Source organism: Epinephelus lanceolatus, chromosome 9 (assembly GCF_041903045.1).
Source record: "Epinephelus lanceolatus isolate andai-2023 chromosome 9, ASM4190304v1, whole genome shotgun sequence".
Taxonomy (NCBI): domain Eukaryota; kingdom Metazoa; phylum Chordata; class Actinopteri; order Perciformes; family Serranidae; genus Epinephelus; species Epinephelus lanceolatus.
Genome location: NC_135742.1, coordinates 36,677,558 through 36,701,227, shown reverse-complemented (window position 1 = coordinate 36,701,227; position 23,670 = coordinate 36,677,558). Strand labels below are relative to the sequence as shown.

Sequence of the window (23,670 nt, the reverse complement as noted above, 5' to 3'; positions counted from 1 at the left end):
TCATTACCATTATAGGTCTGGATCATTTTTTTCATTTTTTTCACAGTTTTGTTATCTAAAAAAAGCAAAGACAAAAAAAAATAAATACTTGGGGGGATTTTGGTTTCTCCCCTGGGTGGTGCCTATGTCGCCTATCACATGATCTGGTGCTGAGCAGCATCAGGAGCTGATCCGGTAATGGTAAGAATACATCCAGTTGGTTCTAGTTATTTTCTTAATGATAACAGCTTCAATGAATGAATGTATTAGTGGTGTGGCTGCAGGTGGTGTAACTATCCTTCACTACATCATGCTGGGAGCATCTTATCCATTTTCTTTGTCTGGGAAGTTTTATCCTCTCTTTGTTCATCTCATTTCTTTTACAGGTCCGTACCTTGTAAATTATTTCACATCTGAACAAACAGAAAACTTCAGTGAGATCCATGATTTATTTTCTCTTCCCTTTGGTTTTCTTCTTTTCTCTTCCTCACGGAAACAACACCACGTGCAGTGGTATGTACTGTATAATCAGCTCTAGCACATTCTAGCCTGCTTTCTGCTTACAAAGAGGCCAGTTCTTTGGATCCTGGAAGCCTTTTTACCCAGAGCAAGCTACAGAAGCCAGGGCTCACAGTAAATTATAAATACACCATAACCCTTCTGTGTGAACCCTGCCTTTCATCAACCCCCTGTAGTCAGATGGTCCCGGGCAGGCTCAGCTATTGTTAGCTGCCCGAGCTAATTGTTAAACATGTTCTTGTCAATCAAGCCTATCTGAAATGGCAACTCCTCAGCCAGCACTACAATGAGCTGCCTGAGCCGCAGTAGCCTTAGAGGAGTAATTGCCATCCACTCACCAGAAGCCCATCTCCATTCCATTAGCGGCTGTGCAATATGAATGGTTGAAGCTGGCTGTTGACTGCAGACCCATTCAAGCTTGTACATGTGCTGAATAGCCCCTTTTCTGTGGCATGTGTTTCATTTCCACATGGACAGGCCAAACAGGAGGAGAGGTAATTGCACTGGTGATGGCATTGTGTTTGCAGACAGAGCGGCATATTCTCTTCACTTCATGAATCAAAAACCCACAGTAAATATTCATAGTGAGAACAGACAGAGTCAATGAGGAGCCTGTGTGTGTGTGTGACAGCCAGAAGCTCACTGTTACACTATATCACACAGTTCAATAGAGTTGTTCTAACTTTATTTAGCTGCTGTTGCTGAATTGATCTCCCTCCATGAACTTCATCTAACTCAGTTGCATGGTTTGTTAGGTACATATAAGCAGCTCTATTGAATGAGAAAACACTGTGTAACCTTGGGAGAGGCTGATGGCAGTTGACACATAATACATAATGCTGAGTTATCACTTTATAATATTGGCAAAAGAACTCAGAGACAAAGACACAAGAAGCCAAATGATTTTGTCATTATTGTCGACAGTAAAAAAAAAAACAAACAAACAAAAAAAAAAAACATGCTATTGATGTGGGGGGAAAAGCCACTCTGTGGAATAATGAGAGGCTCTATATTGGTCACCAACAACTGTGAACGTCTCTGATTTCAACAAAGCACAGTGGCAATCTGTAAACCAAGATCCATTCTCTGTCCCCCGCTCAAGTGCTTTTTCAAAGGCGGCCGACACTTCAGAGGTGTCGTTGAAGCCATCTTGAGATTTTGAAATGGATGTGGGGATGACGTTAAATGAAGGAGTGGGATCTTTCAAGCATATCTCATTCCAATAAGCCGAAGGAGTGCGTTTAGATTCTGAATGGTTCCACTCGGCTGGAGAGAAACATTTTCTGAATTTAAACGCTAACCAATTCTTCAGCAAGCCCTTCGCTCACATGAAGCGTTAAATTCAACTCAAAGCAGCAGCAAAAGAGATTTACATTTTCCGTATACAGGCTTTAGAGCCTTTGGGTTGGTTGAAGATTTGCATTAACGGGATTTTTTTTTCTCCTCCACTCCCATCTAAGAAACTTTGCAAAGTTTAATCATGGCTTCTGTTGACGCCCCTGGGTTTTGTATCTTAAGCTGTTTCCCCCTGGCTGGGGAAACATAAGAAAACTTCATCATAAGCTGTTCCAAAGTCTGAATATAGATTTCACAAATCATTCAGAGCAGGACTTTACATCTAAAAATTACACCCTCAAATATTGGATTTGTAATTATGGCTCTTTGTGTGGCCTTCCTGGTATATGGCTCCACACAAGAAAGCCTCCTGCTTTGAAGGAATGCCTCATTAAAAAACAAGTTTTCTTGCAGCAATTCTCCAAGCAATTTCATCTTCTGCTTAAAACACTGACTTTTAATTCAGTTTAAAAAAGAAAAAGGCAAATTGTTTATCAAAGTCTCCTTCCAATTTGAATGCTTTTAACAACAGCATGGGTGATGATCTGTGGTCCCTCCTTACCCGCATGCCGAGCTCGATGTTCTCGCCTCCGTAGACCTCCATGCCAGGATCCAGAAGACCAATCTCACCAAAGTATTCCCGATCGACCACAAAGGAGCAGCCAATCATTGCTGGAGTTCTGGATGAGCAGAAAGAGACAGCATCTTTTGAATTTTTATTATCCAGCGACTAAACTTTAATACACCCACAGAGAATGCTAAAATATTCAATGCAATCAAGGCAGGAGGCATCTCAGGTTTTTGAAGTTCTTTTGTGCCTTCCTTTTGCCCAGAGTGGCTCTGAAGTCTCTGACAGAGTGACAATATGCCAACTGGAATAATGAAAACAATTTGAATTTCTCATCAGCCCAGTGCAGCCTGGTTGATAAATGCAGCCACTGTGATCGAGGCAGACAAGTCTCTCATCCAATCACAATATATTGGGAAGGCAACATTTATCAAGTCAGTCAATCTTTTGTTAGGGATGCTACAATATGGTGCAGCATCTCTTGGCAAACATTCTTTCAGAGTTGTGTTTCTGATCACCTGAGAAATGAATGACCAATATTCGCTCTCTTTCAGCTCTGGTCTAGTCTCTACCAAAAGAAAAATGTCTGCTGCTAAATGCTCCACTACTGTATGTTGGCTGTTTGGTGCTAGGCAGGTGCTAACAGTCTGAAGAGTGCTAACAACGGCAACAGTGCTGGCAGAGCTAATAGTGTTAACCAGGGAGGAACTATAGGGAAGGGACTGCTTCTGTAACAATGCCGTCCCATTATTTAAGTGCAGTGCAGAGCTGCAGCAATTAGCTAACAAATGGGAAACACACACAGGTTCACACACACTAACATGCATGTGCACCCAGACCGTCTTCCACAACAATGAACAGAGAAGCTTGAAACACACACAGAGTGGGTGTGACTTCATTCTCTGCTCAGGAAGCCCTTGCCCAACATTACTCAAAAACTAAATCTATACATAGCAAATATTTGTTTGCTGTGATACTAATGCTCTGAATATCATAAAGAACTCCATAAATATTAAAACCTTGATCAGTGTAGCTTTAAAGGAATACTACATCCACATAATGATCATTTATATATCAGTTATTCATGCAACGTTAACTTGAATTCATGAAAACAAATGTTGCTTTTTTTTTTTGCATGCCTCTGATGAGCCAAATATTTAAAAAATGGCAAATACTGTTGATTAAGGGTCCAGTGTGTAGGATTTAGTGGCATCTATCAGGGACGTTGCAGAACTGAAACTTCTCATGGGCAAAGAATGTAGGAGAACTACGGTGGCTGACAGAAAAATGCAAAAACACAATGGCCCTATGTAGAGCCAGTGTTTGGTTTGTCCATTCTGGGCTACTGTAGAACAATATGGCAGACTCTATGGAAGAGGACCCGCTTGGTATGTTGATATAAACAGCTTATTCTAAGGGTACAAAAACACAACAATTCTTAATTTTAGGTGATTGTAAACTAATGACAACATAGCTATGAATATTCATCCATTTCTGCCGCTAGATGTTCCTAAATCCTTCACACTGGGCCTTCAATCGAAGTAAACAGGGCTTAAGTTTAACAACTGCAAAACTATATCAAAATGTGTTTAAAAAGTCACAACTTCTGCAGTATAATCCAAGTCTCATTTATCTAGGCATATGCTCAGTGCTTCCAAAACACGTTGCGTTGCCTTCAGCCCTTTCTGAATGGGACTAAAGGTGAAACTTATCTATGCTTTCACTTTTAGTCCCGTTCAGAAAGGGCTGAAGGCAAGGTAATGCAACATCTTTGGGAAGCACTGAGCGTACAACTATATAAATGAGACATGCAGGAGTTTTGAGTTTGTAGACAGAAGTTTTGATGTAGTTTTGCTTTTGCTAAACATGGTCCTTGTTTACTCCAATCAATCAACAATGTTTGCTGTTTTTGGATTCTTCGTTCACTGGAGGCATGCAAGAAAAACAGGGTTCTCTTTATGAATTCTTGTTTAACACAATGTGAACAATTGATATGTATGGTCATTTTGTCGGTAAGGTATTCCATTATTATTACTGAGATGAAATTAAAAGTACTGAAGAAGATAGGGAAGAAAAAAAAACATAGGGTAAAATGCCACTCCTGTGCAACAATACAGCAATGCATTTTAACTGTAATTGTCAGATTTCATTTATTACCAATGCTTTACTAGAAAAATCTAAAAACACTTCCAAAACAAGCACAACTTGAAAACTACACAAGTTCAGCTGGTAGAGCAAGAGATAGAGAGTGTTTTTCGCAAAACAAAGTGGTTACTTTCCACCTTTACTAAAAGGAATAGTCCCACTTTAGCCGCTGTCCCCCCAGGGCTGCTTTTCACTACTATTATCTGTCAGGTCTTAAGTGCTCTGGGAAAAAGCCTCACAAAAAGCATGACATTCATATGGAGTACTGAGCTGCGTTATTTTTTTCTCTAAAGTGACCATGAGTGGCTTTATTCTTCTTTCTGGAATGACGCCAGGGGTAAGTCCACCATATATTGTTACACACACACACACACAGAAAAGGCATATGTGAGTCTGCCACTTCAGTTTGAGAGACATGGCAGTAGAGAGTACTAAAAGGAGAAAGCTGCATTATGATTCATTGACTCTGTATTAAAAGAGTGCACTGAACCATACATTGTGCGAGCCAAAAAGAAAGGTGCTTTTAGGTTTAGACCTCACATAAAACACTGTCTGGACCATCACCACCAAGTGTTATTTTGAAAACCCTTGATGAGGAGATGAATAAATCTGTCATGCAGGAATGGATGTAAATGTACCTGGACCATTATATTTCCAAGAAAAGCTTTCCTATCATTTTTGCTGACATAATTCTTTGTGCCTTGACACTCACAGTAATTTTTATATGAGCAGTGCCAACTTGATGTAAGTTGCTCAAAACAAGACATTTTAAAGACACAGTAATGATATACATATAAGTCTGTCCATTCTTGATTAAAAGCTGTTTTCTTTATAGAGTATGCCATGCACCATCTGGTCTTTTCCCTGTATGTGTGCTAACTCACTCAGTAGCCATGTTTCCATTAAACTGTCAAGCAAATTTTAAGCTGACATGTTGCAGAAAAGAAATGTGACACATTAACTAGTGTGGGACGAATAAACTAGGTTCTGCAAAGCGTAATTTCACCAGAAGTTGGTGGTAAAGGCTACGTTTAATGCATGGCTATAATTTAAGTAATTGAGTAGAGGAGGGTGGGAACTGGAAACAAAACAAGTCACCTTGGATATCTGCACCATCTACGAGAGAAAAACAGTGAGAGGTATTCAGGAGTTTTTTTCAACTGGGCAGGTTTTAATTTTTTGCTCATGACAGCTAATATTGGCCATGTTTTAGTGCTGCCCAGAGACAAAGACAAATCGATGCAATTATTCTAATGATGCAATTATTCTATTGTGAGCTTCTCGAGTTACTAAACCAGTACCATAAATTCTAGAATTGCTGCACTGGTCAAAATATAAATGCTCCATCAAAACTTATTAATTCTCCATAACATATCAGTTACAGGTCAGGATCCAGACAGGACAGCATCTAGATCCAGACCCAAACCGCAGTCCAACTTTTAATGACCTCTGGGGAGGATGGAGACGGCTAGCTGTCTAACTTGAGGGATGCAAGGGGGATAGCGTCCCACCTCATCCCCCCTTAAATCACCTACTGATTAAGAATTATACTTTGGAATCCTTATGATAAAAATGTAGTAGTCCTCTCTCGCCCTCCTTACTTATGTGACATCTGTCGAAATACAGTGATGAGTGCAGAATAAATACTTACGTTAATGTTGGGAATGTCTTTGCTATCATTGGCTAACTTTTTTAAAATACTGTACCTTTGTTCCACACTGAGAAGTAACTTCAATAAAAAACAAAAACATGCATGCTGACTTATATGCTCTTATTGCCTGATGTAGCTTCATAGTCTTTGTTTGAATTATAACGCAGTGACAGGGAGGCTTTCAAGTGCCATTATTTGCACTCAGTGTGCAGATAAAAACGACAGACACAGCACACACTCAGCCTCGTTCACCTCATCCTTTCTCCTCACTTGACAAGTGACCTACCTTGCTTGTCTGCACAGTGCAAACTTTGTGCGGGTCTCTTTCAGTGCTCTCTTTAGAATAAGCTTCCTGGCAAAGTACAGACTCAGCACCTTAAGTCGGATGCATGTGACGGTGTAGCTAAAACCTCTGGCTGATCATATTCGTTATGTTTGTGATGCTTTTCAACACCAGGTAATGTTGATGAAGAAACAGTCACAACTTTAATTGGTTATGTATTGATAATGTTTACACGGGGGAGAAAAGGGAACAAATTATACAGCAAAGTTTGGTGCCTCTGTCATTTGTCTGGTGTGCAAGGTGATCAAACATGCAAAATTAAGGCATGAAAAAGTAATTCCCCCACCAGAGCCAATTAACTGCAGCCAATTAAATGAGTAATAAGAGCCAGCTGTTCCTCCAAAAAAATGCAGAAAATAGAGAGGCTGAGCATGTCCACTTTTGGTTTCCAGCATCAAAACAGCGACGGTTTCATTCCTGACTCACAATTTTACAGCAGCGCTCAACAATCAAACAAAGAGAAATCAATCATAGAAGAGCAAGAGGTACCAGCTCCTCCATCGACTGAAACGTTCAATAGGCTTTGATGCAATGCAACCACCATTTCTGCTCTTCGTGACCCTGCCATCAGTTGTGTGTGAAATACAACACAGTCTCAAGTGGCTTTTTTGGAATATTCTGTAAGTGGGAATGACACATCCAGCCATTGTTCTCTCTCTGTCAACATATTTTTCTCACCTGCACTGTTGTTCTGGCTCTTTGTAGCTACATGTATACAGCACAGAGAACTCACTTCAAACAGCAACATGAAAGAGTGTTTGTGAAAAACAAGAGGAAATTATAAGAGTTTGTCACAAAGTAACTTCTGGGCTGTGCAGATTGATGGTGGAATCCTCTGATGGGTTTCTCATTTAATGTCATTAGGTTTAGTTATTTTTAGTGTGCAGATGGTCGGCCTGCAGGGCTCATCCGCCCCTCACACCCCGTAACTTTGGCCCCCAGATTGCTTGCTTGCAGTAGGCAGTATGAACATCTGATACATATATGCAATTTGGCAGGATAAAGACTTTCATTTCAGACTGCTCACTTCTCTCCCAGATGAAGACACTGCTATTAAGACTGATTTTTGAACCTGACATCTGTCTGCGACTTCACTTTTCAAAATGTACGACAGTCCTGATGCTTCAAGTAAGGTATGAGAGGAAGATTCATTAAAAAATCTGTCATTTCAAAATAACACATTGACTATCCTAAAAACTGTTTATAAGAGATTTATCCATTAAAGCCACTATTGCCTGATATATAATGAAACTACTTCACTGGACTTTTTGGAAGATAATCTAAAAGGTACAAAACCTATGCCTTCTATTGTTTCTTAAAGGGACAATTCACCCCTAAATCATAGCTGTAGAGCTATTTATCAGTCTAAATTGTTGTGATGTTATTTGCCATGTGTTAAAGATATCGGCTGTCATGATGTTGGCCCTCTCTCCATTATAATGGAACTAGATGGCACGTGGCATGTGGTTATCAAAGCGCCAAAAAAATACACTTGAAAACTCAACAGCAATGTCTCTTTCCAGAAATTATGTCTCGGTCAGTCAAGATTACCTGCAAACCGTTTTGTGAGCAGTTTTATGTAGGAATTATTTTCTTTACTAGACCTGACAACCGCATGACCGTGCAAAAGGAAGCATACTCAGGCTGTTCTCATAAACGCTTTTTTTTTCTTTTTTTTTTTAAAGTAATTTTTTTTTTTTTAAGATTATTTTTTTGGGGCTTTTGCCTTTAATGAACAGGACAGAGTGAAATGGGGTGAGAGAGAGAGCGGGGGGGTGACATGCAGCAAATGGTTGCAAGCCGGATTCGAACCTGTGACCGCTGCAGCGAGGCATCACCTCTGTACATGGCGCACCGGCACTATCCACTACACTACCAATGCCCCTTCTCATAAGCTCTTTGTATGGGTCCTATGAAAAGTAATTCACTCAAATCCATACATATCCCATGTAATCATGAGCCAGTAATTTGTGCATAATACAGGTATTTTGGAAGGCTGCAATTATGTCACCAATGTGCTGACAGGGGTACACAAGGAAACTGTCCCAAGCAGTCTTTTAAGGGGGCAGGTCACAAAACACAGGACTTTCCCCCACGTACCTTCCATGGGGGGCTTATTTGTAGGATATCATACAAACTCTTGTTTGTGCATTTTTGTAGGATATCTTAAGAGTTGTTCTATGATGATACGTTGATCTGCTCATGGACAAGATGCTTAGGCTCATGCTCACGACAGCACAAGATCTACATAGCATCCTACTGGGCCAGAAGTAGGCAACCTGTGGCTCTTTAGACCACAGGTTGCCATTTTAGCTCATTTTCAACATTCAGAATTCCATTTGTCATTTTTGTGGGCCTAAAATGATTATTGCATTCTACAATTGTGAAAATGTGTAGTCTATACATTAAATTAAAAATTGTTTTTATCAACTAAAATGTGCGTCATACATCTTCGACCTGGTGCCTTTTGCTAGATGTCAGTAGCGGTGGTTGGCCTGGAGTCTCTCTAGCAAGATTAGCTATGGATTCCAAATCCACAAAAGGAAAAGTCTTGAAGCAGAGGATTTAATAGTGTTTGTACAGATTCATTTGCTTTTACAACCAACGCTGCAAAGTTATAATAGCCCACTGCAGAGTGGCCACCTTGCAGTAAATCATATTAATGAATGCTCATTTAGACCTATTCATAATGTTGATGGGCTAATTTAGATTTATACAATGGTACTTTTGTTCAAATATGTTTTGCAGCTCCAGACAAATTTTATGACTCTTTTAATGGTAAAGGTTGGTGACCCCTGTCCTAGGCTGAGCAGCAATGTTAGCTATCTCAGTGGTGCTCAGTGGGCTAGCGCCTACAGTTGGCAGGTGTAGCTTAGTAGACAGAAAATAGTTTCGATATGAAACTGCTCACAACAAGGTCTGTGGATTATCTTGAGTAATAGGGTCATGATTTCTGGAAAGGGACATTGCTGGTGAGTTTTTCAAATGTATTTTTTAGTGCTTTGAGCACAACAAACTGAGTGCCATCTAGATCCATTATATTTGGGAGACGGGAGATTTCTCTAAGCCGATATCTCCAACACTTGGCAACTCGCACCAAAACAATCTAGGTTGACAAATAGCACTACAGGTAAAATTAAAAATATGTTGTTTTTCTTTTATTTTGGGGTGAATTGTCCTGTGGTTGTGTGCTCACTTTATTCTTTTTTATCTACTGTTACACCTGTTGAAAGTGCTGATTTCTAACCTGTAATTTGCTGGTTAATATTAAACTTACTTTTATTTAGAGAAAATGTATACTCCTATTCATCTTCCTATGTCATATTCTTGTAGTGTACTCAGATGCATTAACACCTTTTAAGTTTTGTTCAAGTATCTGTGTGAGCAAGCTGCTTAGATTGAAGTATTTTGATGAAGTATCACTTCAACAGTAATTGCAGAAAGCACCATAAGTGCATCTGTTGCTCACGTCTGATTCTCATATATTCTTTGTCTAGAAGTGATTTAAACTCAAGAAATTACACATTTTTAGCGTGGGCCTTCCTATAAATCACTACTGTACAAATTGACAGCTTTCCACTTGGATAACAACAGCCTGCATGTGGTTTTCTTTGAAAACTTGTAGGTTTGTGTCCACACATTCAAACCACTTTTCCAGTACCTTCCTATTCTGTCCTGTCAATAATCACTGTAGTTGCCGAAGCAAACCTCTTTTTGTCAAATCTCCAAAAATGGTTGCAATCCGCTTTACTCTCAGAATGTGGCAGTTTTGTGCCTTCATGTGCCCCTTTATTCACTTTGTTGTTCAATGTGTCCAAACAGCCAGAAAAGGCTTTGAGACTGAGCTCCGAATGGCCACAAAGCTTCTGTTGTTGATGGACAGAAACCTCAAGGAAACAAGTGGGAGAATGATTTCCAATAGAAATCCACACAGCCGACACACTTCAGCTGGCCCTTGAGGCGATCTGTCCATTTGCAGCAAAGTGTCAATGGGGAAACACGAACCAGCTCTGTGGCGTATGTTGCTGTTCTGCGATCTTTCTCCTATCTCAAGTCTAGCACTTTATGCTCAATAATACATGATTTTCACTGAGCTTTGATAAGACATCCAATATTTAGGTCCACAGTATAAACTGTTATCACATTGTTTGTTTGTATGAGGCTAACTGTATCAAATGAAACCATTATTGCTTTGCCTACGCTGGACCGAGCAAGGTAATGAAACTTTGGAATTCAGTTTTATTGCCCCAGGTCAAAATCTGACAATATGTGTGAATGCTTTAGCTTTGGTAGTTATTATGGTTATTAGAAGACATTCTGGCAGTAAGCATCAGTATGTTTCATGTATGCAGCTTGGTTGAAATGCGGCAGCCAAAGCTTTCAGTGACAAATAATAATAAAAAAAAGTAGCTTATTCTAATTCTAGTAATTGGGGTTAGAATCAACTGAAAGATTTACTGATTACTTTTGAAGCACGGCAAGGTCCACCCTTGCACCCTTAAAATACTGCAGGCCCTTGAACTCCCCATTAGCCATTGTGCTCCCTCAGAACCTCAGGCAGCCTCCTTAAATCCTTGCAATGTCTGTTAATGATACTCAAGTTCAGCCTTTTGGCTACAGAACAACTGGCAGAGAAGCTTATGCTAAAATAACTAATTTACTTGTGTGATTGCTTTTACTTTTATTTTGCTGTCTGTTTATGCTTTCTATGCTTGTCCTTGTCCTTGTGGTATTCTTTTGTTCTTAGTAATAAGCTGAAATCACAGCATATAAAGGACCTCTTGCTGATACCATGATCTTGTTGGCAGGTTCCACATCTTATTTACCTCAAATTAAAAAAAAAAACAGAAGAAAAAAAAAATCCCTCAATGCTTCTTTTTATTAACATCTTGATACAAACAGTCTTTCCTTTAAAGCCCCTACAAGGAACTTTCATTTTGAGTTGATTTTGGCGACCCTGTGGACAGAAGCGGTAGTGTTTTGCTGGAATGAAGCCTATGTTTCCCGTGAGCTCTAGCGCGTATTGTCGTAAAGACGCTTACCTGGCTCGCACATGTGTTTGTTTTGGGGATGAATGAAACAACAAGGCGGGAAAACTTTGCCCCCGCTCCTATCGGGGATCCCAGCTCACCTCTGCCGCGCCGCAGCTCCACCTCTCCGGTATAAGCGCCACCGCCGCCGGGGTAAACGCAGCAGTTGGCTGGTAAGGCTGAAGGCCTGTTTGGCGAGCACTTCCACGGCTTCTTGGACTGAGTATGGAGCGGTGCCTCGCCTCTTTATTTCTCGGCACTCGCTGGACCCTATCGACGCCTGGCTGGTACCTGTCGTCGGCCCGGATGAGGTGTTCCAGCCCCGCGGCCACTGCCAGGATTGGGCTGGTAAATGCTAGATCGCTAGTGAACAAAACGTTTATCCTGAAGGATTTCCTGACTTCCTTAGGATTGGATTTTCTCTGTGTGACTGAAAGACGTGGCTGACTGTTGGTGAGTCCAGTGCTTTCACAGAACTTTTACCCCGTGATTGCTGCTATTTTAACTCCCTGCGGACGTCGGGTCGAGGAGGAGGAATAGCGACTATTTATAAGAGCTAGGTAAGATGACGTGTGCCGTCTGAGTGCCATAAATCGTTTCATCCTGGAAGCGACCTGGGGCGGACCCGGAGACAGTTTCCTAAAGGTATGGATATACACTATATAGAAATAGCTTATCTTCACACCGATGGTCTCATTTGCTGTTGTAGGTCATGCACAGACATCAGCAGAAATGAGAGACTTTTTAAAAGTTCCTTGTAGCGGCTTTAAAGCAATACCTTCCTTTGTTTTTTCTTAAATGTTTTCATGAGAAAGGTCCTAAGAAAAGTCTACATTAGAGTCATGACATGCTTAAACCGCAGAACTTTTCACACCTGTCTTCTTATAACGTCAATTTCCATTGTCCTTGTAAATTGACAGTGCATGCCAGTTGATCCTTAGTAGTATAGTTAAATGCACTGCCAATCCCAATAAAGGGCAAGACACTACAATTTCCAATAGTTTTCAAGTGGAGGTACTTTAGGACATGAATGCCGAACAAAAAAACAATGCATAGGAAGCTTGTTCAGTTAAAGCTGTATCCAGAGAAGGGCACGCAACCCCCAAAAATTGCCAAACACAAAAGATAGTCTGAGAAATAGCATGATCAATCACTAAGTATGCATGGTTCCCAATTAACTTAGCCTAACTGATGTGAACTTAAGTGTTAGTTTAGTTATTGTAAATTTTAAAAGACCACAATACTTTTCGATAATGAGAAAAATTATTATTTCCTTAAATATAATATACATTATAAAAAAATATTACTATAATTTAAATCTGTAGTATTATACAACTGGGTTAACTAACTAGGGTTACAGAAAACACAATAACCAGTTATTTTACATTAACATGACTCAGGTGCCCTTGAGTGAGCATATTCTGTTCTTACCAAAGAACAAATCCCAAATAAGAAAACAATAGGGATCGTCAAAATCTTCTGAAAACTGGGCTGGACGAATAAATTTCTTCTCAAGAACAGTTGATGAAGGGCTACACAATGTGCAATAAATGAATACAAATTTAAAAAGAATCATATCATGATTATTTTGACTGATACTGCAAGAGCAATTTTTTAGTGGGAAGGGTAATTTTTGCATTTCTTTTTCACTCAAAACATATAAAATGATGATGATGATGTAATTTTTGCTGGGATCTGTGCCAAACAAGCATGTTCCCTTACGTCTGGAATATTCATTTGTAGGCTGGGGCATCTATGTAGCACCACAAGGCTTAATTTTTTAATTTTTAATTTTTTTTTTAAAGATTATCTTTATGGGCTTTTTGCCTTTAATATACAGGACAGTGTGTGGGATGGGGGAGAGAGGGTGGGGAATGACACGCAGCAAGGGGCCTAGAGCTGGAATCGAGCCCATGGCTGCTACAGCGAGGCAGGGCCTCTGTACATGGGGCCCCGGCACTATCCACTACGCTTTTACCTTTTACCTTTATCAATAAATTGCAGCTCCTGCGATATGGTTATTGCACTTGGTCATATTGCAATTTCAATAATATCTTGAATAATTGAGTAGGGTGAATAAGGCCCACTGTTCTTATATATTGTATAACGTAATGAATAAAATGACATGAAAACAATGTCATAATGTGAAACTGGTCACTCGTAGTGAATGTACGAATAATTAGCTCAGCACCAAACAGCAGACATGTTCAGCGACTAGCTGCGGAACATAGTGAAGCATTTGTCAGTTAAAGAGCAGGATATATCCCTCAGGAGATGGTTGAGGCCAAAACAGATGGACACAAACACAACTCCAATGATAATGTTGCTCCATAACTGCTGGATGTAAAAATAAGCAACTGTTAGCTAACATGTTTGCTATAATGTAACAGGTGATAATATCAGTTTTGTGTTTACAACGTGCTTCCTCTGCCCAGAGGTGCTGTTATTATCCATGGTTCCTAAAAAACGCAGAATATTTTCAAGGTCCTGACAAATCAAGTGGAGGGCCATCGCTCACACTTCTGTGGCCAAGTATCAAATTTGAGGTCAGTATATTATTTCTTTTGCTATGAAAGACCATCTGGTATGAAACTTTTCATATGCCTATATGCTTTGACTTCGGATATGACCTCAGGATTTCATAGCAGTAAAACTGCAGTAGCAATGCACCAAGCCCACAGCAACATTTGCAATCCAGCAGTGCCATGAATATGAAAAAGATGGGAAACAATAGCTGAGCTACTTCATGCTGTCTCTGGCTTGACCTCACACTCTTGGCTTCTGTACCAGCTTTGGCTTTACCACATTAATACAGACAAATGTAGTTTCTGTTCCTCCATGTAAAGCAGCAAAATGAAATGTTCAGTGTGTCCCTAAACAGTTTATAAATTCCCATATCATAAAACAATTTAATCATCATATTTCATACATTTTCACAGTTTCATTGAATTTTTCACAGACCCATGCATTTATTTATTTCATCAGGGAGATCAGAGCTCAGGGGCAGCTAGTAGTGTTAACCCTGCACTTGGGAGGCAGATATGGTGTTTAGTCAAAAAGCACATTTCAACAGGCATGACCACATTTGCTATGTGCATACTGCACCTATTTTGTCATGTCCTTTTTGCTCTCATATTTCCATTATTCACTTATATGTATTCTAAAATCAACCCCAGCCAGAGATATTCAATAGTATCACCCTGTACTAGAAAAATACACCACATCCGGTTTTGCAGCTACACCTCTCTTACTGGTTTTTAACACATTCCAGTTGCAGCTGTCTCCCTGTCTTTCTGCTGTTGCGCTTTTGTGATTATAGAGGCTCAGCCACGCTGCCGTGGCAACAAAATCATGGTAATTTTCTCTGTTGAATGATGTAACATTTTCTTATCATTATGGCAGATGATGCTGGTGGGCTGCATTCCCGCGGATCTGATATTGTATCATGAATCAGAAATGTGACTGGTAATGGTCTCCACACTCTAAATAAGAAATCTGACTCATTTAGCTTTAGGTGTTAAACTTCCATTGATATACATATCCAGGTCCCCACTTTATGCATATACAGTATCCAGAAAGCCAAACTGCAGTTCCAGTTTTTTCCTGTTGTCCTGGTAAATTCAATATAATGTACACTTCCACAGCATTAATTACAACCTTGGAGTCTTGCCATACTCACCACTGCTGATGAGTTTCTCTTTTGAAACAGAAATACTATTTTGCTTTATTAATTATTTGAGTACGTTTAGCTTTGCAGTTTTTTAATCAATGTTAAGTAACCTTTAAGGAAATTCAAACTTTCTGCATAGATGTTTTCCATTTAAAGCCTTCAAGTGGCTAAAAGACCATAATCCTGCTCTGGCTTTTCTGGTAGACTTTTAATTTCGAATATTTGCAGGAGGTGTTGAGGTGTTGACTTTCAAGTTAAGTGTGTGAAGTTAGTATTGTGGAAATATACATTCTATTAACTTTCATAAGGTCTTAGAGGCAAATATTTCTTCCTTTTACCAATACGGTCGCTATTTCATGCAGATATTGTAACCAATGGATAACGCCACATTTCCAGTGTCTGACTCAAATTTGTTGTTTTACGTCAAAGCAGATCTGAGAGGTGAAGTGAAATGCTTTCTCCCTTTCTCCTTTTCTAGGATAACCTATCCACCTCAAAGGTGTGGCATACACGATGCTGAAGAAACAGCATCATTACGACACAGGTGTGCCTCAGGATGGTCACAATGAAAGGCCACTCTAAAATATATAATTTTGCTAATGTGAGGGTGGTGAACAGAGTGTCCCATGATGGTGGTGAAGTTATGGTATGGGCTGGCATAAGCTATGGACAACCGACACAGGTGCATTTTACCGATGGCAGCTTAAATGTAAAGAGATACTGTGAAGAGATCCTGAAACCCACTGTCATTACACTTATCCACTGCCATGACCTGATGTTGCAGCATGATAATGCATGACTCCATGTTGCAAGGATCTGTTCACAATTCCTGGAAGCTGGAAACATCCCCATTCTTGTTTGGCCTGCATACTCACTAGATATATCACCCATTGAGCATGTTCGGGATGCTCTGGATCTGCTTTTACAACAGTGTGCTCCAACTCCTGCCAATATTCAGCAACTTCACACAACCACTGAAGAGAAGTGGGCCAACACTCAACAACCTGATCAGCTCTATGTGAAGTAGATGTGTTGCACTGGATGAGATAAGTGGTGGTCACACTAGATACAGACTGATTCTATGGGGCATCTGTGACCAAAAATGCAACACTTAACGCAAGAAGTGTTTTTTTTACCCTCAAGATAAAACTGCACCTTTAAGAGTGGCTTTTTATCGTGACCATACCAAGGTGCACCTGTGTAATAATCATGTTGCTTAGTCAAAACCTTAGTAGGTCCCCCTTCAGGTGGATGGATTATCCTGGAAAAGGAGAAATGCTTGCTAAGGTCCCAATCATACAGAAAGCATTTTACAGGTTGCAAAATTCAAGGCACACCACACTGCCCGTTCTTATACCAACCTTCCCATGTAATTAATCTACTAAAATGACCAGGCGGAGGGTCCTTGCTCTAGTTCTGGTTGAAGGTAAGAGGCTGTCAGCAAACAGTTTTTTGGGCACGGGGAAACGCAGATCAGTGTGGGTACATGAGACACTAAAAAAAGAGGGTGGATCACAGGAAGTCCCACCAGTTGGTCCAGGAGCTTCCCCTCCATGATGGCATTTCCAGGCATATTTTAGGATGACTCACTAGTTTCTCCTCCATTGTTTTGCAACTGTAAACTTGTTGTTGTGACCACCACAGAGGTCCCAACTCTCAAGTCATCTGATTAGACAATGGGAAAAAAGATGATGAAAAGAGATGACGTGGGGCACATGTTTTTACACTCTGAGTTGAAGTTTTAACTCGAGGAGTTCAGAGCACTCTGCCAAAAATGCAAGGTGCATTGCAACTCAAAAACTGCAAGCAAAAAGCTTCATTCTCAATACAATAACAAAAAACTGCCCCCAGCTGCTAAAACGCTTTCTGTGTGATCCGGGCCTAACACAGATAAATACAAAAAATCTCCCTCTCATTCCAACTTAGTGGGGCTGGTGTGTGTCTTCTGCAACCTTGGGTCCTCTACCGGAGGCCTGGGAGTTTGAAGGTTCTGCGCAGTAAGCTGTTCCTAGGACTGCACTCTTCTGGATAGAGACCTCAGATGTTGTATCTGGAATTTGCTGGAGCCATTCTATATCTATATCTATATCTATAGCTATACTTGTATATACTCCTGCACTCTTTCTCAGTCAGTTTAAGTTCAATTTGATTTTACCAAGGACACATATAATCAATTCTAGGATTATACAGAAACATGATACAAGCCAGTGCTGTCCTCCAATCAGCGGTGGAATAATGGAATGCCCTACTCATATTCAACACACAATTACACTAATGACAGTGCATCGCTGTGGCCTTGTGATCCTGCATCAAAATGAAGATATTCATCATGGTAATTAGACAGCTTTGTACAGGAAGGCTTTATTTGTGTGTTTGAGTGGAACGTTGGACCACAGAGCACCTTAGTTTGATGGTTCCACACATGAATAAGTCATATCCTGAGGCTATCCATATTTCATCAAACATCCTCATCTATAATGGACGCTCTTTGCCCGCCGAGGCCCTCACCTGATAGGGGCTGTCTCATCACCCTTGTCCAGCCATTCCTGTGGAGGGATGATGTACATACACCACAACCCCCAGTTGTAGCCATGGGCGGCGTTGGCGTATTGCTGCACCTCAAACGTGTTGTACTTGATGTTGTCTATGGCAGGCAAGATGATGCGGGTGTGATCCTCCTTCATCCGGGTCAGAATGGGTTCAGCCCTTAAAATGAAAAAAGAGACAGAAGTTAAAAGTGGACGTTCTGAGTTAAGTATGCAGAAGCTTCAACACACAGTTGCAAAAGGTGAAGAGAGACAGTGTGAGGAGAAAAGTGTGCTACAGGGCAAATAATAAAGCCATGCATATTTTCATTCTGCCCTGCAGAGGTTTGAAGTATTAATATTGCAGCAGTGGTAGAATGAATAAATCTGGTCAACAATGGCCAGATGGATAATGTAACTGTGTGTAAATGTGAAGTGAAAGCTGTGAATGTGGTTTCACAGAAACTATGTGTAGGATTAAACATATTGAACAGACAGGTATTTACTCTAGATTCTAATTCAATGAAACAATGCCAGTAACAGCTATGGATGACTGCAGATGTCATCTCAACTTTCACTCCAGCGCTACATTTACATGGGTTTTCCGCGACGATGCAGTCTGTCGAGTCAGCATCTATTCAACATTCAAAACGATTGCCAGGATCCGTTTCCCTCCACTGTTTATGATGTGAAGGTCTCGCAAAATGAATTTTCTGCGGAACAACAAATAATATCATATCATATTTTATATCTCCTGCTCATGAAAACGAAATGTCAAAATGTGACACTTATCCCGGTGAGAGACTTGATAAGAGGTAAAACCTGATAAAGCAAAAGACATCAGGTGAAAAGAGAGGCTTAGTCTGCTCCTGGGAAAATTATCCTCTCTCTCTTTTTTCCCCTCTATGTGAAGGGTTGCAAGTTAGTTTCTGAAAAAGGCCTTGCTCCAAGCCCTCGCCAGGCTCTTCATCTCATGGCTTTTGCTCCGAGGCAGCTTTGGCTGGCACACTTTCTTTTAGAAAACATCAAGTGGAGAGCATGGGCTGTATTCACAAAACATCTTAAGGCTACGAGTAGCTCTTAACAGAACAATTTGGGAGAAACATCTCAAAGTGACGGGCTTGTCAGTCCGTTATACTAGAGTTGGGACAATTTCAGGTTTTGCTGGTTCAGTGTATGAACTCGATTTTGTGCAAACCAGCTGAACCGATATTTGTCATTACCACACATTCTGGGAAAAAAAAAGAAAAAAGCCTGCATCAGCAACCTGTGCTGTCACAGCAACACAGCGTAGTATTGCATTAGTAAAAAGCAATGTGACAATGTGATTTACATAATATTATGTTTGTTGAAAAACAGACTCATGGAGCCACTAGTTTCTAACAGGCAGTGCCCCATGTATTACCGAACCAAGGCCGGCATCATGAAGGGGATCAAATTTCAGTGGTCGTGGAAGGGGGGAAGAGCGGCATATGTTGTGTTGTTTACTACAACGTAGCCTGCATGTGTTTTCTTTGTTGGGAGGAGATAGGATATGGCAGAGTTAGTCTGGATGAATACCCGGATCGGGTATCGGCGCTGATCATGTTATTTTTCTACAAAATCGGAATAAGTAATAAAAGATCGGAGGAATCAAAACAACAAAAATGGCCAGGTTTTTCATCTATGTTGTTCATTGTTGCCTCCGCTTTCCAATGTATAAAGTGTGGCGATCCTATATATTTAATAAATATATATATATTTTTTTTATAAGACAGTGGTTATCAGCTGATGGCTTGCTGACCTCCAGACACACCCACCGGTGCGATCGGCCAGTGGGACGGCTCGATCAGCTGAGCCCAGGTAGACCGGTACCTACATGCCGCTCCTGGCAGTATGGCGGGAGACGCCGGCGAGTGAGAAACAAGTCCTCTGCGTATTCGGCCTACCTCGGCATTTTACACCGCTCAAAGTCCGAGGAATAGGTGCGCTTCCCTGTGGAATATCATCCATCCGGCCACTGGCCTCACCTCAGATTCCCCGCCACGGACATCAAGGGATCCTATGGAGCCTTCACACCCAAAACAACGCCGGAGCGTTATGGCATTCACCCACGCTCCCGTGAGTTGGCAAAAGCTGGGGGTTACTTTTCGTTTCATTATTCCTTATGTGGAACCTTTGGGCCGGGTTGATTTGTTGTTTTGAAGCTGAACTGAGTCAGGGCAAACAGTGGATTTTCTTCTTTACCTCCTTGTTTCCGGGAAAACCTGGGGTGGAGTTTTCTTTTGTTTAGCGAACTGTGTGGATTGAACTGAATTGAACGGTGATATGTTATTTGGAAATCCCGGAGTGGAGTTTTTTGTTTGAACTGGATTGAACTGACTGAACGGAACATAACATTTATTTTCTTTGGTGATAAAAATATACTTTCTTGAAACTGATTACAGCTGTATTTGAATTTTTGAAAACTGAGTATAATTCTTTTGTTCTACAGACACCAGGTAAAAACAATTTAATTTTGGTGTTAAGGGACCTGTTTTATGGGTTTTATGGTTTCTTTGTGGGGTTTGACTGAGTAAAAGAAAAATATTGTTTCATGTGTCAAACCGCTACAAAAGATATAGGCCTATTTTGTTTGTTGAAGACAAGAAGAAGATATTGAATTTGTGCTGCTGAACCACCGATAAACTTTTTGGATACTATTTAAATAAAAAACAACCTTATGGGACAACTTGGATGCATTCTTTTTTTTTCTTTCTTAATGCTTTGCAAAGTATCGGATTGGACTCGGTATCGGACTCGGTTTCAAAATAAAGGACTCGGTATCGGATCGGATGCAAAAAAAATGTGATCGGGACATCCCCAATACTAAAACTGCGCCTAGAAATTAAGGATAGACCGATACATCGGCCCGGCCGATATATCGGGCCGATATTTGAGTTTTTTACTTGTATCGGCATTGGCCGATACGCACGTGGGTTCGCAGATTTATTTTTCCCTGGCACTTTTTTTCATTTGAAAGTATGTGGTTAAGTTGAACAAAGCTGTTGAATCCTACTGTGTACAGTAGTTGTTGTTTTATTTATGCTTCAGCTAAAATATTCACCCTTAGCCGATGACCGATTATGGACTGCCGATTTTCTTGAGCCAATATTTGGGGCCGATACTGCTTTTGCTCCCTCAATTTACATTAAAAAAAATGACACAATGATAACAAATATTACAGGTCTCAAGTTTAAAATGAGAAACATTTATTGAACAGTAAAAAATACTAAAACAAGATGGAAAGTTGAGGTAGAACAGGTAGAATATTATTATTATTATTATTATTATTACACATTCAAATAAAAAAAAGAGTTCAGTGCTCTTAAATCTTCCAGTAATGTCTTTATAAAATAAACAAATATTTAAGCTGAAGCATAAATAAAACAACAACTACTGTACACAGTAGGATTCAACAGCTTTGTTCAACTTAACCACATACTTTCAAATGAAAAAAAGTGCCAGGGAAAAATAAATCCGCGAACCCACGCTCGTATCGGCCGATGCCGATACAAGTAAAAAACTCAAATATCGGCCCGATATATCGGCCTGCCGATGTATCGGTCTATCCTTAGTGTAGAGTACTTCATTCGATACCCATAATGTTAATAGAGAGGCATGAAGTATAGCCATACTTTTGAATCTTATGGTGGTGAATCGTCTTGCTTAACTGCGTCAGATATATTGAGCTTGACTTCACCACACTACAGACTGTATGGGTTGTACCTGCTGCTGTGAGTGAGAGTCCGCCTTGCTGCATACACAGAGACATGGCTAACTGCAAGCACCACACAGCTGACATTAGTTAATAGTTATAAATGGATTTAACAATAGAGCTGTTTGGTGTTGATGAGAGTTTGTGTTGGATGCTAGCCTCTGCTGCTGTTTTAGTTTGTGCTAACCCAACTGATCATTCGCCGAGGAGAGCAGCTCTGGGGACCACAGCAACAGAAAGTTTACTGATCAAGCGGGGGTCGAGACCAGAGTTGGGTAAGGGTTACTTTAAAAGTAATCAAATTACTTTACTGCATTACTCCCTGAGTAAAGCAACTCAGGTACTTTTAAATTACTTCTAACGTGACTCCCTGAGAAAAGTAACTCAAGTACTTTTAAAGTACTTTTGAGTATTCTACATTCTTATTGGGCAATGGACCACAGGGTGCTTAGCCTACATTGTTTTGTCTCAAAAATTAAAGTTATGGACCACTTGCCCTTCACTGAGATCCAATTCTCCCATCACAGCCGTTACTACCAGTAGAAACACAGAACGATCTGCTGCCATAGACAACTGTACATTATGACAACAACACCCCAGCATTTTTAATATTTCCTCTAGGGATGTTACCACACAGAGTAAAAGGGGGAAATGATGGCGTAAAACAGCAGAGGCACTTTGTGAGTACTGCCATTAGCATCAAGCTAGCAAACAATGTTACGTCCTCATAATGGAGACTGACATAAAGTAATAACATTAACAAATAGTGGCGGGGCTTTTACTCACCACAACTGCAGAGGCTCCCAGCTTCATTTGAAACAGACTACATTATAAAAGGGCTGCTATTTATTAATCCCTCTGTGTTTTTATATTTTTACTTTTTATCCGCTACCGTTGCCTTGATAAAGTTAATGCAGCGCGCCATCATCTCAAACTCAACACTTCCTGAATTTGTTTCAAATTCAAAGCCCCTTATAACCTCGGCTGAGAGAATCCCTCCATTTTCTAAATAGGCTTTTATTGTGAAACATTTGTAGGAACTTGGTTGTGGAGGATACACTAGCTTGAATGTTTACGTACGGTACTTCAGATGTAGCTCCTGCCACCTGCTGGCGCTTTTTAGGTGACTACAACAACATGTCTACTGGCACATGAACAGACACAATGACTCAAATAATAGTAAAAAGTAATAAAAATAGGACAAGAATAACTCGATGACATCACACACGTTGTGAAAGACGACCGGGGATAATTGGTGAGTACCATCGTATAGTGTGTCATGTCTGTCGGCCAAGTCACGGCACGATTTTATGACTCCACAATCATGTAATGTGATATAGTGACTTTCAGAATGGGCAGAAAAGTCGTGTAGTACTAGTGTGTACCAGGCATAATGCAAGTCCTTAGTCTGACCTATCTGTCAGCGAGTCCTCCTCCACATTTTTTTAGACTGCACCATAGACAATGGCAGCATTTCTTCTACCACGTAGCTAGCCACAAGCTTCATGGCTTCTTTCAGACTGATGGGTTTAACGTTATCTCCGTTATTAGAACCAAAAGACAGTTGTTGCTGTTTCGGAGCTGAAGGACCAGCATTCTAAAAGTAACGGAAGTAACTGATGGCTTGTTTGAAGATGTACTCAAGTATTTGATTACTCAAACACAAACTAACGCGTTAGGTTACCCGTTACTGCAAAAAGTAATCAAAGTACTCTAACATGTTACTTTGTAAAGCGTTATACCCAACTCTGGTCAAGACAGTTTGGGATTAGACCCCCGCTCAAAAAGGATTTAATGCAGATATCGTTTGACTGGGGACTTTTTATACTATCTGGTAGTGGGTTATAGTAGCAATACCCAGCAACATGTCATTGTCCTGTTTGTGGTTCTGCTTCACTCTGCTTCTGCTTCTTCTTATTTAGTGTTTATTGGTGTTTGGCAAACCAACTTAGCATTACCACCACCAAGTGGACTGGAGTCACTCTCATTCATTATGTTGCATTCGGGAGCGGTTGCTGGGTCAAGTGCAACACCTAGTGGTAAAATTTGGTATACCGGTCTGGTCTGGTGTTTGGTTTATTATCAAACCGGTTAGAAAATGTTATGGTGGCCCCACAATGAAGGTTTCTGTCTTATTTCACTGAGCTTTTTAACACAAGCCCCTGAGCC

The 23,670-nt window shown here is 40.5% G+C and overlaps 1 protein-coding gene across 1 annotated transcript in view; it reads right to left on the bottom strand.

Annotated features, from left to right (window-relative positions):
* The window catches only part of galnt9 (polypeptide N-acetylgalactosaminyltransferase 9), a 117,510-nt gene that overhangs the window by 39,996 nt on the left and 53,844 nt on the right, over positions 1 to 23,670 (bottom strand). Inside the window, exons 5-6 of the mRNA XM_033620029.2 lie at positions 17,749 to 17,946; positions 2,396 to 2,513 (exon numbers count right to left, since the gene is read on the bottom strand). Of these exons, the coding sequence (XP_033475920.2) occupies positions 2,396 to 2,513; positions 17,749 to 17,946 (316 nt within the window). The remainder of the gene's footprint in view (positions 1 to 2,395; positions 2,514 to 17,748; positions 17,947 to 23,670) is intronic.